Consider the following 15,644-nt stretch of genomic DNA (forward strand, 5'->3'; position numbering starts at 1 on the left):
AACATCTCTCTCCTCACTACTATAGATATAGGGATTTTCTACCCTCCGCTGTGTGACCAATAACTCACAGCTGACAAAACCAAGGATGAGTTATGTTTCTGTCAAACCAGCAGGAACATAAAACAACTATACATTTCATTATCAATTTCATGCTTGGCTTAGTTTTTTTCTCTCTCTCTAAACAGGTTTAAACCATCTGCTTAAAAGGTAGTGAAATCTGTGTCCGGAAAAGTACCTTTCACCACCAGAGTAGCAGTACTGCTTGATGTCCCAAAGGGGTTCCTGGCCACACAGGTGTACCTCCCTCCGTCTGATTCGCTGATGTTGCTGATACGGAGAGTTCCGTCCTCCATGATGGTCCGTCTGACAAGAATGAAAGAACAGACAACTGTTGTTATCAGGATCAATAATGATTTGATAGCCCTCACTGGGTTATATAGGGATTCTAAATACTATATTAGTGATTTATAAATGAGGATAAGCATACAATTACATCAACACTTTCACATCACATCCATTCCTAAATCCATGCTGTAGTTTGAACGACAACTATTTCATGAATAAAAACATAATTATCTGGAAGATTGAATTCTCTACAAGCACATTTGCAGAGAGCAATTATCTTAGTTGAAGCAGAACAGATTTGCTGTAGGGTCGCCATGCTATTGACAGCACAAAAGATTAAATGCGTATTTTAATAGGATACACAGCGGGACACTAAGGCCAAAATGAGGACAGGGGAAGGAGAAGAGAGCAGAATAACGGGGAGAGATGATTCACTAATGGGAATCTTTACCTGCAGCCTTATCGTTATACAACATGTGAGTGATTCCTCACATAACCAGGACAAAAAAAAGACCATGGTTTTAGAAATGTTCACAAAATACAATCCATAGAATGTGTCTTTGGAGGGATGTTGGCATACACTGAGTGTACAAAACATTAGGAACACCTTCCTAAAATTGAGTTGCACCCTCTTTTTCCGTCAGAACAGCCTCAATTCGTTGGGCCATAGATTCTATAAGGTGTCGAAGGAATTCCACAGGGATGCTGGCCTGTGTTGACCCCAGTGCTTCCCACAGTTGTGTCAAGTTGGCTAGATGTTGTTTGGGTGGTGGACCATTCATGATACACACAGGAAACTGTTGAGCGTGAAAAACCCAGCAGCGTGGCAGTTTTGGACACACTCAAACCGAGTGCGCCTGGCACCTACTACCATACCCAGTGCAAAGGAACTTAAATATAAGGCTCCTGAGTGGAGCAGCGGTCTAAGGCATTGCATCTCAGTGCTAGAGGTGTCACTACAGATCCTGGTTCGATCCCAAGCTGTATCTCAACCGGCTGTGATTGAGAGTCCCATAGGAAGGCGCACAATTGGCCCAGCGTTGCCCGGGTTAGGGGAGGGTTTGTCCTGGGTAGGCAGTCATTGTACAATAAGAATTTGTTCATATCTGACTTGCCTAGTTAAATAAAACGTTCTAAAAATATATATATACGTTGTCTTGCCCATTCACCCTCTGAATGGCACACATACACAATCCATGTCTCAATTGTCTCAAGGCTTAAAAATCTTTTTTTAATCTGTCGACTCCCCTTCATCTACACCAGTGGTTCCCAAACTTTTTATGGTCCCGTACCCCTTCAAATATTCAACCTCCAGCTGCGTACCCCCTCTAGCACCAGGGTCAGCGCACTCTCAAATGTTGTTTTTTGCCATCATTGTAAGCCTGCTACACACACACTATACGATACATTTATTAAACATAAGAATGAGTGTGAGTTTGTCACAACCCAACTGGTGGGAAGTGACAAAGAGCTCTAATAGGACCAGGGCACAAATAATAACATAATAATAATCAATAATTTTTCTCTTTATTTAACTATATTACATATAAACCTTATTTGTTCATCGAAAAATGTGAATAACTCACCACAGGTTAATGAGAAGGGTGTGCTAGAAAGGATGCATATAACTCTGCAATGTTGGGTTGTATTGGAGAGAGTCTCAGTCTTAAATTATTTTCCACACACAGTCTGTGTTTGTATTTAGTTTTTTTTATGCTAGTGAGGGCCGAGAATCCACTCTCACATAGGTACGTGGTTGCAAAGGGCATCAGTGTCTTAACAGTGCAATTTACCAAGGCAGGATACTCTGAGCACAGCCCAATCCAGAAATCTGGCAGTGGCTTCTGATTAAATTCCATTTTCACACAAGAGACTCTCTTGTTCAGATATCGGTAAGTGGACTGGAGGCAGGGCATGAAAGGGATAATGAATCCAGTTGTTTGTGTCATCCGTTTTAGGACCTGCGTAATTGCGCACCCAACTCACTCATGTGCTTCGCTATATCACATTTGACATTGTAGGTAAGCTTGAGTTCATTTGCACACAAAAAATCATACAATGATGGAAAGACCTGTGTGTTGTCCTTGTTAATGCAGACAGAGAAGAGCTCCAACTTCTTAATCATAGCCTCAATTTTGTCCCGCACATTGAACATAGTGGCGGAGAGTGCCTGTAATCCTAGATTCAGATCATTCAGGCGAGAAAAAACATCACCCAGATAGGCCAGTCATGTGAGAAGCTCGTCATCATGCAAGCAGTCAGAAGAGTGAAAATGATGGTCAGTAAAGAACTTTAAGCTTGTCTCTCAATTAAAAAAACGTGTCCATACTTTGCCCCTTGATAACCAGCGCCACTTCTGTATGTAAAAGCGTTACATGGTCGCTGCCCATATCATTGCATAGCGCAAAAAATACAGGAGAGTTCAGGGGCCTTGCTTTAACAAAGTTAACCAATTTCACTGTAGTGTCCAAAACGTCTTTCAAGCTGTCAGGCATTTCCTTGGCAGCAAGAGCCTCTCGGTGGATGCTGCAGTGTACCCAAGTGACGTCAGGAGCAACTGCTTGCACGCGCGTTACCACTCAACTATGTCTCCCTGTCATGGCTTTTGCGCCATCAGTACAGATACCAACATGAGCAACAGCTACTTTTGGCTACATACGGACCGTTAGTGGAATTCCCGCGAGAGAGTAACAGTTCATGTGATTGGTTGTTAATTATTTAACCGCCTGCTACCGACCCCCCTCAGCTCCCAGCTGTGCCCTGGACACCATTTGTGAATTGATCGCCCCGTATCTAGCTTCAGAGTTTGTTCTGTTAGGTGACCTAAACTGGGATATGCTTAACACCCCGGCAGTCCTACAATCTAAGCTAGATGCCCTCAATCTCACACAAATCATCAAGGAACCCACCAGGTACAACCCTAAATCCGTAAACATGGGCACCCTCATAGACATTATCCTGACCAACCTGCCCTCCAAATACACCTCTGCTGTCTTCAATCAGGATCTCAGCGATCACTGCCTCATTGCCTGTATCCGCTACGGGTCCGCGGTCAAACCCATCATCACTGTCAAACGCTCCCTAAAACACTTCTGCGAGCAGGCCTTTCTAATTGACCTGGCCCGGGTATCCTGGAAGGATATTGACCTCATCCCGTCAGTTGAGGATGCCTGGTCATTCTTTAAAAGTAACTTCCTCACCATCTTAGATAAGCATGCCCCGTTCAAAAAATGCAGAACTAAGAACAGATATAGCCCTTGGTTCACTCCAGACCTGACTGCCCTCGACCAGCATAAAAACATCCTGTGGCGGACTGCAATAGCATCGAATAGTCCCAGCGATATGCAACTGTTCAGGGAAGTCAGGAACCAATACACACAGTCAGTCAGGAAAGCAAAGGCTAGCTTTTTCAAGCAGAAATTTGCATCCTGTAGCTCTAACTCCAAAAAGTTCTGGGACACTGTAAAGTCCATGGAGAACAAGAGCACCTCCTCCCAGCTGCCCACTGCACTGAGGCTAGGTAACACGGTCACCACCGATAAATCCATGATAATCTAAAACTTCAACAAGCATTTCTCAACGGCTGGCCATGCCTTCCACCTGGCTACTCCAACCTCGGCCAACAGCTCCGCCCCCCCCCACAGCTACTCGCCCAAGCGTCCCCAGCTTCTCCTTTACCCAAATCCAGATAGCAGATGTTCTGAAAGAGCTGCAAAACCTGGACCCATACAAATCAGCTGGGCTTGACAATCTAGACCCTCTATTTCTGAAACTATCCGCCGCCATTGTCGCAACCCCTATTACCAGCCTGTTCAACCTCTCTTTCATATCATCTGAGATCCCCAAGGATTGAAAAGCTGCCACGGTCATCCCCCTCTTCAAAGGGGGAGACACCCTGGACCCAAACTGTTACAGACCTATATCCATCCTGCCCTGCCTATCTAAGGTCTTCGAAAGCAAAGTTAATAAACAGATCACTGACCATCTCGAATCCCACCGTACCTTCTCCGCTGTGCAATCCGGTTTCCGAGCCGGTCACAGGTGCACTTCAGCCACGCTCAAGGTACTAAATGATATCATAACCGCCATCGATAAAAGACAGTACTGTGCAGCCGTCTTCATCGACCTGGCCAAGGCTTTCGACTCTGTCAATCACCATATTCTTATCGGCAGACTCAGTAGCCTCGGTTTTTCTGATGACTGCCTTGCCTGGTTCACCAACTACTTTGCAGACAGAGTTCAGTGTGTCAAATCGGAGGGCATGTTGTCCGGTCCTCTGGCAGTCTCTATGGGGTACCACAGGGTTCAATTCTCGTGCCGACTCTTTTCTCTATATATATCAATGATGTTGCTCTTGCTGCGGGCGATTCCCTAATCCACCTCTACGCAGATGACACCATTCTGTATACTTCTGGCCCTTCCTTGGACACTGTGCTATCTAACCTCCAAACGAGCTTCAATGCCATACAACACTCCTTCCGTGGCCTCCAACTGCTCTTAAACGCTAGTTAAACCAAATGCATGCTTTTCAACCGTTCGCTGCCTGCACCCGCCCGCCCGACTAGCATCACCACCATGGACGGTTCCGACCTAGAATATGTGGACATCTATAAATACTTAGGTGTCTGGCTAGACTGTAAACTCTCCTTCCAGACTCATATTAAACATCTCCAATCCAAAATCAAATCAAGAATCGGCTTTCTATTTCGCAACAAAGCCTCCTTCACTCACGCCGCAAAACTTACCCTAGTAAAACTGACTATCCTACCGATCCTCGACATTGGCGATGTCATCTACAAAATAGCTTCCAATACTCTACTCAGCAAACTAGATGCAGTTTATCATACTGCCATCCGTTTTGTTACTAAAACACCTTATACCACCCACCACTGCGACCTGTATGCTCTAGTCGGCTGTCCCTCGCTGCATATTCCTCGCCAGACCCACTGGCTCCAGGTCATCTATAAGTCCATGCTAGGTAAAGCTCCACCTTATCTCAGTTCACTGGTCACGATAACACCCACCCGTAGCACGCGCTCCAGCAGGTATATCTCACTGATCATCCCAAAAGCCAACACCTAATTTGGCCGCCTTTCCTTCCAGTTCTCTGCTGCCTGTGACTGGAACGAATTGCAAAAATCGCTGAAGTTGGAGACTTTTATTTCCCTCACCAACTTTAAACATCTGCTATCTGAGCAGCTAACCGATCGCTGCAGCTGTACATAGTCCATCTGTAAACAGCCCACCCAATTTACCTACCTCATCCCCTTACTGTTTTTATTTATTTACTTTTCTGCTCTTTTGCACACCAGTATCTCTACTTGTACATTGATCATCTGATGATTTATCACTCCAGTGTTAATCTGCTAAATTGTAATTATTCGCTCCTATGGCCTATTTATTGCCCACCTCCTCATGCCTTTTGCACACAATGTATATAGACACATTTTTTTCCCTACTGTGTTATTGACTTGTTTATTGTTTACTCCATGTGTAACTCTGTGTTGTTGTCTGTTCACACTGCTATGTGTTTATCTTGGCCAGGTCGCAGTTGTAAATGAGAACTTGTTCTCAACTAGCCTACCTGGTTAAATAAAGGTGAAATAAAATAAAATAAATAAATACAAATTTGACTATTCTACCTGTATTTGACATTGCGTTGTTATTTCGCTGAACACTAGATGGTTTAATTAAAGGCTACTCAGGCGAGAGAAAAAAACTCACCCAAATGTATAGCCCCGTTGGAAAATATAAATGGACTGTTTGAAAATGTGAATAAAAAAGTAATGTGAATCACATTTTTATTTGGCGTACCCCCGACGGCATTGCGCGTACCCCTGAAGTATGCGCAAATATGACTCATATTACAGAGCATGCAGTAAAGCTTCGTATGCCACCGATTTTTGCTTTGTAGCACCTACAGATGAAACATTATGGACTTAAAGAAGGCCTGGGTGAGACCAAAATTGATTAATTATTTCTCAATTATGCTTTTAGATACAAATGTAATGTAAAAAGATGTAAAAAATCCTTCCTCCAAAGGACCATTCTATGTATTCAATTTCATGAAAATCCACCATGTGTGAGATCCTATCGAAACACTAAAATACATTTCCAAAAGGTAATGAAAGCAGATAGGACTAGAGAGCCGTCTCTCTTGTAGCTGGGTGTATGGACTCAGTGAGAAACCAAGGAAACTAGAGCAACAATGGTTGAAAGGCACATGACTGAAATACTAATCAGGGACCATTTAGAGCTGGGCAATTTTTTTCTCTCTATTACGATAAATTGACTGAAGTATCACAATAACGATAAATGGAAGGATAAGTTTATAACATAAACGTGTGCACCGGTTAGCCTACACTTTAAAAGGTGCTATCTAGAACCTAAAAGGGTTCTTCCTCTGTCCCCATTAGAGAACCCTTTGAAGAACCATTTTCGGTTCCAGTTAGATCCTTTTTGGTTCCAGATAGAACCCTATTGGGTTGCATGTAGAACCCCTTCCACAGAGGGTTCTACATGGATCAGCAGGTAGCTTAGTGGTTAGAGCATTGGACTAGTAACCGAAAGGTTGCACGATCGAATCCCCGAGCTGACAAGGTGAAAATCTGTCGCTCTGCCCCCGAACAAGGTAGTTAACCCACTGTTCCCCGGTAGGCCGTCATTGAAAATAAGAATTTGTTCTTAACTGACTTGCCTAGTTAAATAAAGGTTAAAAAAGGGGTTCTCCTATGGAGACAGCCAAAGACTCCTTTTGGAACCCTTTTTTCTAAGAGTGTACTTTTGGATTATTACCGTACCCTTAGAACTACTACTTTGAATGTTGTAACTATCCATTGTAACTATCCATTGTAGCCGACATAAGCAGACTTACAGTATTTCATTGAAAACTTCACATTTCACTAGTATAGGCTACTTATCATGACAGTAAAATGTCCTCGATAAATGGTTGGTACGGTCGGTGGCGAAATTTTTTCTGTTTATCATCCCAGCTCTAGGACCATTGTTCTCTTTGATAATATTGACTTAATCTATTTGCGACATAATCCCCAATTATGTAAAGTGTAAACTAGATTAAAAAGTGGTTTATGTCATACATCACAAAAGCAACCTCATAACACAGCAGTGGTTTCTATTCATTGTTTGCCATATTCCACAAACACCAGAGGCCACGGGGTATCTAATGCTTGTACGTTATTTTAGAACGAACACAATGTAAACACGTGCATAAATGATGCTGAGAACTCCTAGCTATCGTGCCCTTCTGTTTCAGCAAATCAAACACAAAGGCTGTGAGCTGCAAGCTCAGAAATCAAACAATTTCACTGCAGCTCTTAAAAATAAATACGTATTCACTCCAGCTGAGCTGAGAACCAGAGCGCATATCTGACACAGGGTGCTTTGCGCTGATTTATTGACAAAAATATCAAACATTGAGTGATGGAGGCGCGTTGAGAACATGACCTGAGGGGCAATGAGCTGCAAAACAAATACAAAACGTAAAGAACTATCTGCTTTAAGAAAGAAACGCCGTTCCACGCCGTGCATTTTCTATTCTCGTCCAGATGCACAGCCTGTGTAATCACTTCTTTCTCCTTTTCCCCATGACCGCTCCGTGGAATATGATACAGTAACTAATCAATCGCTCTGCTCACATGTTGAGGCAGGACCACTGAGTTACGGAAATACTATGGAAATGTGGCAGCACATATTGATTCGGGCCACAGCCCTAAAGCAGGAGACTAAGGAGAATAACATAGCAGTATCACCAAGGCTCCTGTTCACAATCCGTCTGACTCAACCACACCACCCAAATTAAAGATGCAGAATTGGAGGGAGTATATGCCGGGGTGTGAGAGGAGTACAATAAACAGAATACTGCTGGTGAGAATAAGCTCTCACCTTTTCCCCCTCTCCTTCTCTCAACCACTCACGCACACAAACGCGCGCGCACACACACACACACACAAACGTACACACACACACACACCAGTATATAGCTGCTGAGTGAGATTAGAGCGTAAATCATAACATGGGTGACTCATAAGGTAGGCAGTAGTATACTGGACATACACTGAGTATACCAAACATTAAGAACACCTTCCCAATATTGCTCGGCATGCCCTTTTTCCCTCAGAACAGCCTCAATTTGTCACGGCATGGACTCTACAAGTTGTCGAAAGCATTCCACAGGGATGCTGGCCCATGCTGATGTTAATGCTTCCCACAGTGGTGTCAAGTTGGCTGGGTGTCCTTTGGGTGGTGGACCACCCTTGATATGTGAAACTGTTGAGCGTGAAAAATCCAGCAGCCTTGCAGTTCTTGACACAAACCGGTTTGCCTGGGAACTACTACCATAACACGTTCAAAGGCACTTCAAATCTTTTGTCTTGCCCATTCACCCTCTGAATGGCAAACATGCATAATTCATGTCTCATTTGTCTCAAGGCTTCAAAATCTTTAACCTGTATCCTACCCTTCATCTAAATTGATGGAAGTGGATCAAACAAGTGACATCAATTATGGGATCATAGCTTTCACCTGAATTCACCTGGTCAGTCTGTGTCATGGAAAGAGCAGGTGTTCTTAATGTTTTGTACACTCAGTGTATTATTCTCCCGCCCAGGCCTCTCCAACCCTGTTCCTGGAGAGCTACCCTCCTGTAGGTTTTCACTTCAAACCCAGTTGTAACTAACCTGGTTCAGCTTATCAACCAGCTAATTACTAGAAGCAGGTGCGCTAGATTAGGGTTGGAGCAAAAACCTACAGGATGGTAGCTCTCCAGGAACAGGGTTGGAGAGGCCTGCTCCAGCCATTGGTCCACAGCGTACTCTTGGCCGGAGTCTTTCTTCCAGATGACTGCAGGGCCACATTTAGTACAGTAATTCCCCTGAGGTTAGTGTAGCTTCAGCAGCAGGGCCATGCTGCAGTGACACCATCCACACAACCCTTCTGGGGCTATGACCAGTACCTCAAATACACTTGTGAGCTGTGAACCCGTGAAGCTGTGAGGCTTACATGAGAGGTTACAAGGAAGCATCTATAGCCACTGCTGAATACAAGATTGAAAGACCAAGGTCATAATCAACATAAAGCCCCTACCATAACTGTCACAGAACATCCCTGAATTCAGAGACATACAGAGAGCGATACAGGTCTTTGACATCAGCAAAAAGAGAGGGTGTTAGCACCAAAAAAAACACTTGTCAACGTCAGTCCTCGTAAGTAGAGACATAGGGGTGAGTCCTAGAGGCTAGCACAGCCCCAGGAGAAGGGCCCTTTTACACGTGCCATCAATGGCATGAGCAGCGACGCGTACTGTTACTACGGCTGTTACTGTACCTTGTGCTGTCCTTCAGAAACTCTCCCCCTCTCCGCCAGGAGATGGAGGCCCTAGGGGACGCATGGGGACGGCACTCCATGATCACCTCCCCCCCTCTCTGGATCAGCATGGACTTCTTCACAGGACTGCTGGAGAAGTCGGGTGAAGAGGCTGTATGGGGAACAGAACAAACCCTGTTGCTACCATTCTGTTCTCGTTGACAAGGCACAGCAGCTAGCTATCGCATGTACTGTATGCATTAGCCAAACTGTCAAACGCATCCTAGTCAATTATATAAATTGTATTTCATGAAAAACCACTGGTTGGCTTTCTTTATCAAGTAAATATGCAAATGTGCCTAAAAACCATGGCTCTGCTAATATTCACTGTTTTTGTTAATTTTCTTCTGGAGTTGGTTCTGCCTACTGACAGTGATTCTACACAAATGTCTTGACCTTGCGGTGTCTCTGGCTTCAACTTTCTAAACAAGACAGAACAAACACTCCAGACTAGAGTCCTCCGGACATGCTTACCTACAACTTTGAGTTCAGCGCTGGCATAGATGGCGCCATGTTCGTTCTCTGCCAGACACTGGTACATACCAGAGTCCAACAGGTTGATCCTGGATACGGCCAATCGTCCACCTTCTACCAGTATCCTGTCCTGGTGACAAGAGAGATACACCCTCATTAACACACTTTAGTATGGGATGTGTGATAAAACTATGTTTAAATGGATACTTTTAGAAATGCATAACCTAGGAAGATTAGTATCTGAACAATACAAATGTTCATACAAACTGTCAACTACAATTTAGATATTTTTGCCATGTAGATTTAGCAAAAAAAAAAAAAATGTCAATCAGGATTTTTCTGCAGTGTAATATGGATATCATCTATCTTATGATAGTGTGACCTTTGCAGCAAACCTTGTGACGGGTAGACTTTTGAAATAATAACCGGCTTAATGTTTGATCTCATGCCTTTGATCTGAGATGAAAAAGGGTCTTAAGATGGGTAGAGTAGTTCTTAATGGAATATAACAATGACACATACAAATGCTCAGTACAATGTTTAGCAAGTCATTCTCACCTCCAGCACCAAGGGCTCCCCGTTCTTCAGCCATCTGTACACAGGTTCAGGCTTACCGCTCGCCTTGCACTCCCACTGGAGATTAGCCTCGATGGCCATATGAACATCTTTCAACGTCTGGACCCACTGCAGATGTTCAACACCTGGAGAATAAAGAACACGATTTAGTAACAAAATGTCAGCCTTTATATTGACAGTTCCAATGCAAAACTGTTTTGTTGGGGGGGGGGGGGCTTAAGTCGTCCTAAAATAAATAATGGCACAAACAATAGCTCTATGGAAGAGCTGGAAGCTGCCCTAAGCTTGGGATGCCATTTGTATTTTTCTCTAAGGACCAACTGGCTATTGGCAGTATTCAAGTTGGCAAGACAACGGCTTAGCTACTTCAGAATGACTAAACAGAAAGGTTAATTGGTACAAATTAATTCCAGATTATCCTGTCATTATAATGGCCTTTCATACAGCAAAAGGTTTTCCAGGCCTGACTCATTATCCATAATTTATCCATAATTTATGGACTCTAAATTTTAATTAGACTTGTTTAGCTAAACGTTGACAAAAGATAGATAAATCCATTACCATTCAAGGAATTGTTAGTTTTTATTAGTTATATTTAGGGATTTAAAGTTGAAAACCACTTATTGGTTTGAATTGTTTCATTATTACATAAACAAGCATTTATAAGCCTGGGAATTTTTGGGGGGAAATCCTGTACTCTTCTGAACAGTTAAATTAATTATCACCTATCACAAAAGCAACATACAACTGTTAATCTATATACGTTGTGAGTGATCATACTCTGGAATATGAGTTGTCCTTTGGCAACGTTCTTTCCTCTGGAGTTCTCTGCAACACACTCATATACACCAGCATCCTCCGGTCTGAAATATGGTATTTCCAGGACCCCGTTGGAATGGTTGATTTTGATCTTGCCAGGGAGGGGATTCCCATCTGTTCTCCTCCATGTGATGGAAGGCACTGGGCTGGAGAGGTCAGGCAGGAAAGGTCACCACAGGCACATGCTTCATACTGACACTTAGTATTAATACATTAGCTGCCAGACATAGATATCTAACATTGTTGTGTGTCATGGGAGATGTCTGGCCAATGACTAATACAGTACACTCAGAATCTGAAATTCCATATGCAAAGACTATGTGATGCTGCTACAGTGTGCTTGCTAATGATCTCAGTTGATTAATGGTTACCCAAACTATCTGCACTGACCCTATCTTGCAATGACTCTATGCACACCTTCCTAATATTGAGTTGCACCCCCACACCCCACCCCCTGTTTTGCCCTCAGAACAGAGCAGCCTCGATTCGTTGGGGCACGGACTCTACAAGGTGTCGAAAGCATTCAACAGGGATGCTGGCCCATGTTGACTCCAATGGTTCCCACAGTTGTGTCAAGTTGTCTGGATGTCCTTTGGCTGGTGGACCATTTTTGATACACACGGGAAACTGTTGATTGTGAAAAACCGAGCAGCGTTGTAGTTATTGACACAAACCGGTGCGCCTACTACCTACTACCATACCCCGTTCAAAAGAACATAAATCTTTTGTCTTGCCCATTCATCCTCTGAATGGCACACATACACAATCCATGTCTTTATTGTCTCAAGGTTTAAAAATCATTCTACATAGAATAAATCAATAAGGGATCATAGATTTCACCTCGATTCACATGGTCAGTCTATGCCATACACACTATATACACACTCACACACAACACCTGCACACACACACATAACACACCCATTTTTACACTCATCATTTGCTGCTGCTACTCTGTTCTTTATTTTATTATTATCAATCCTGATGCCTAGTCACTTTACCCTGCCTTCATGTACATTTCTATCTCAAATTACCTTGTACCTCTGCACATTGATCTGGTACTGGTACTCCCTGTATATAACTCCACATTGATCTGGTACTCCCTGTATATAGCTCCACATTGATCTGGTACTGGTACTCCCTGTATATAGCTCCACATTGATCTGGTAGTGGTACTCCCTGTATATAACTCCACATTGATCTGGTACTGGTACTCCCTGTATATAGCTCCACATTGATCTGGTACTGGTACTCCCTGTATATAGCTCCATTCTTGTGTATTTTATTCCTCTTGTGTTACCATTTTTCTTTTTAGGTAATTTAAAAACAACTCTGCATTGTTGGGAAGGGCTCGAAAGCAAGCATTTCACGGTTAAGTCCACACCCGTTGTAAACGCTGCATGTGAGAAATCCAATTTTATTTTATTTGAGACCTACTTTCCTAAGGCGAAACATTCCAGTTTCACTGATGATCCTTTGGTGACATGAAGACTTTCGGGGAACTGAACTTCAATCTTTGGCTCATACTCTCCCATTACAGCTGTGTGAGGTGGAAGAACATCACATTAATTCAAACACAAAATGAACATTGCATTCTATAATTCAAATCAAATGCAAGAACTGTAGGACAGAGCAGGTTGGTAAAGGGCAAGCCTGCGTGTTAATATGCTTTACAACATCTCTGCTCCAGCTCAAATCTTAAGTGGCACACACTGTATAATCACTGGTAATGGGGTTGGGGAGGTGAATCTCACTGTGCAGAAATGTGTTTGTGTGCACGTGCACGTGTGTGCGTGTTTCTGTGTGTGTCTATGCACTCTATATTTCCGGATATGTAAATGCGTAAACGTGTCTTTTCATGCAGAGGGAGAGATGGCTTTTCATGCCGCGTTCAAAACAACTGGGAACTCTGAAAAAAACGAGCTCCGACAGAAAAATCGCTTTCAGCGGTCATCCAACTCCGGACTCATTCTAGAGCTCCAGTTTTCCGACCTGAAGATCACTGGCGTCATGATTGAACCGTGTATTCTTCCCAGTTGTTCCCAGTTGTTTTGAACGCGGCATCAGACCTACAGCTCTGTAGCGTGAATACTGCACAACCCCGATCCTGAGCAGCAGCTAAACAAACACCGTTGCGCTCAAGACAACTGATTTATCTCCTTAGCTTTCACTCCCCACAACGGTACAGGCAAGTTCAGCATGCAGGATAAGCAGAAGCCAGTGGAAGCAGTGGAGCATGCTCACCGTCCCTGCGCAGCTCCACGGGGGTGGGCGAGCTGTACACGGTGGCGTTGGTCATCATGTTCCTCACCACACACGTGTAGTTCCCCACATCAGAGGCCTCCACCTTGGCGATATACAGGTTGCCGGTCCTCTGGGAGACGAAGCGGCGGGTATCCTGCAGCAGGAAACTTGGGCGTCCGTTGAAAACCCACGAGTATTTGATCTCTGCAGAGGAAGAGCACAGACAGCGACCGCAGAGGATCGTGGGTATTGACAAAGGAAGAGATACTTGTGCCAATGACATTACAAAATCTGCCAGTGTGGTGAAACTAAGAATAGACAAGAGATCAGGTTAGATTATTGTACCTGTACTGTAGCTATAAAAAGGACGGAGACATGCAGTAGTTGCATCTTATAATATCTATTAACATTGCATTTAGACAGTGTAATGAGACTTTGCCATTTCCAATGCCAGATATGTGCAGGGGGCAGTTCACAAAACAGTTACACTAAACAGATTGGTAGCACATCCATGGCAGTCATGGCATTCTAGTCTGTGCCTACTGTTGCCCATCGACATACTCAACAGCAGTATTTCAAACAGTTTAGAATTTAATAATGCATCATTCAATAATGTTATGATTTTTTTTAGCTCAACAGCTTAACATGGCTGAACCTTGCTCTTTTCACATCGCCAAGCATTTCAGAGAGTAAGCAGGGATTTGGATACGCTATTGAATTCCATTTTCAGTTAGAGGAGATAGCAGCCTCCTCCCACACGTATTACGGGTCAGTGCCACCGGCTTATGCCGATCACACAGACAGTGGAGAAATTTATAAGTTCAAAAACATTATCGTAATCTAGGCTGGGTCCTTTTTGTCCTGACAGCCTTTAGACTCGGCGTCCCTTTAATGAGAGAGAGAGGGAGTGAAAGAGAGAGAGAGAAGAGAGATGGACAGAGCGAGAGAGGGGGGGGGGGGGGGTTGGAACAGCGGGATCTGGAGACATCAATGTCAAATTAAGAGCTTCTTAAGGGACAGGGAGAGTAGGATGGGCTGGGGTATTAGAGCCTCTCTGATCAAGGAACACATTACATCCTGCAGTCAGTCTTTTGACTGGGCAGACAGTAAAAAATCCTATTACTTCCTTCAGGGAAACAGTGAATTAAAATGATCATAGTGAAAGTCAGGGCAGAGTGACAGACCTTTCATGATTAGAGAGTATTATGGAGTGGTTCTGCTTAAGGGTTGTGGTCTCACAGCAACAGAGGACTCGCAGAATTGAACACTGAACACAGACCATTTCAGAACACCTACTACTGATGGCTCAGAGTTGCTTGACATAACAGGTATCTTCTATTTATATGGCTCTGTATTTCTGTCTCAGCAATAACTTGCACTAAATTGGTTTGACATTACTACAAGTTATGACAGAAAACAAACATGTTTGCTTGGATCTAAAATCCACAGCATTGTTCTCCAATTCAAAAATGTATGCCTTTCCTCTGAAATTCACCTGGAGACAGCAGCATTGAGAAACACAATCCCATCAAATGTCTGGAAGAAAAACCAGAAAATATAAAATAAAAAGATGAAGGCATTTTGGGGAAAAGGAAGACAGATTGCAAAAATGTGCGGTTTGAATCCCTTGTGGACATTGATTCAGTTGGAAACAGAGAGTGGAGAAATGCTGGTACGCTGGCGTGAAATTGTGGTAGCGGCGCGGAGTGGCTTCAGGAGTGCGGGGCACTTTGAGGGTCTGCTAATCAGCAGCACACAGACACGGAACAGACTCGCAGCTGTGCCACGGGATAAACGCCCCCCTC

The 15,644-nt window shown here is 43.7% G+C and overlaps 1 protein-coding gene across 2 annotated transcripts in view; it reads right to left on the reverse strand.

Annotated features, from left to right (window-relative positions):
* The window catches only part of LOC139535554 (contactin-4-like), an 85,528-nt gene that overhangs the window by 12,341 nt on the left and 57,543 nt on the right, over positions 1 to 15,644 (reverse strand). For both annotated transcript variants that reach the window (XM_071335061.1, XM_071335062.1), the window contains exons 6-12: positions 13,840 to 14,043; positions 13,033 to 13,135; positions 11,557 to 11,741; positions 10,759 to 10,901; positions 10,201 to 10,330; positions 9,688 to 9,838; positions 236 to 363 (exon numbers count right to left, since the gene is read on the reverse strand). In XM_071335061.1, the coding sequence (XP_071191162.1) occupies positions 236 to 363; positions 9,688 to 9,838; positions 10,201 to 10,330; positions 10,759 to 10,901; positions 11,557 to 11,741; positions 13,033 to 13,135; positions 13,840 to 14,043 (1,044 nt within the window). The remainder of the gene's footprint in view (positions 1 to 235; positions 364 to 9,687; positions 9,839 to 10,200; positions 10,331 to 10,758; positions 10,902 to 11,556; positions 11,742 to 13,032; positions 13,136 to 13,839; positions 14,044 to 15,644) is intronic.

This window comes from Salvelinus alpinus, chromosome 12, assembly GCF_045679555.1.
Source record: "Salvelinus alpinus chromosome 12, SLU_Salpinus.1, whole genome shotgun sequence".
Classification (NCBI taxonomy): domain Eukaryota; kingdom Metazoa; phylum Chordata; class Actinopteri; order Salmoniformes; family Salmonidae; genus Salvelinus; species Salvelinus alpinus.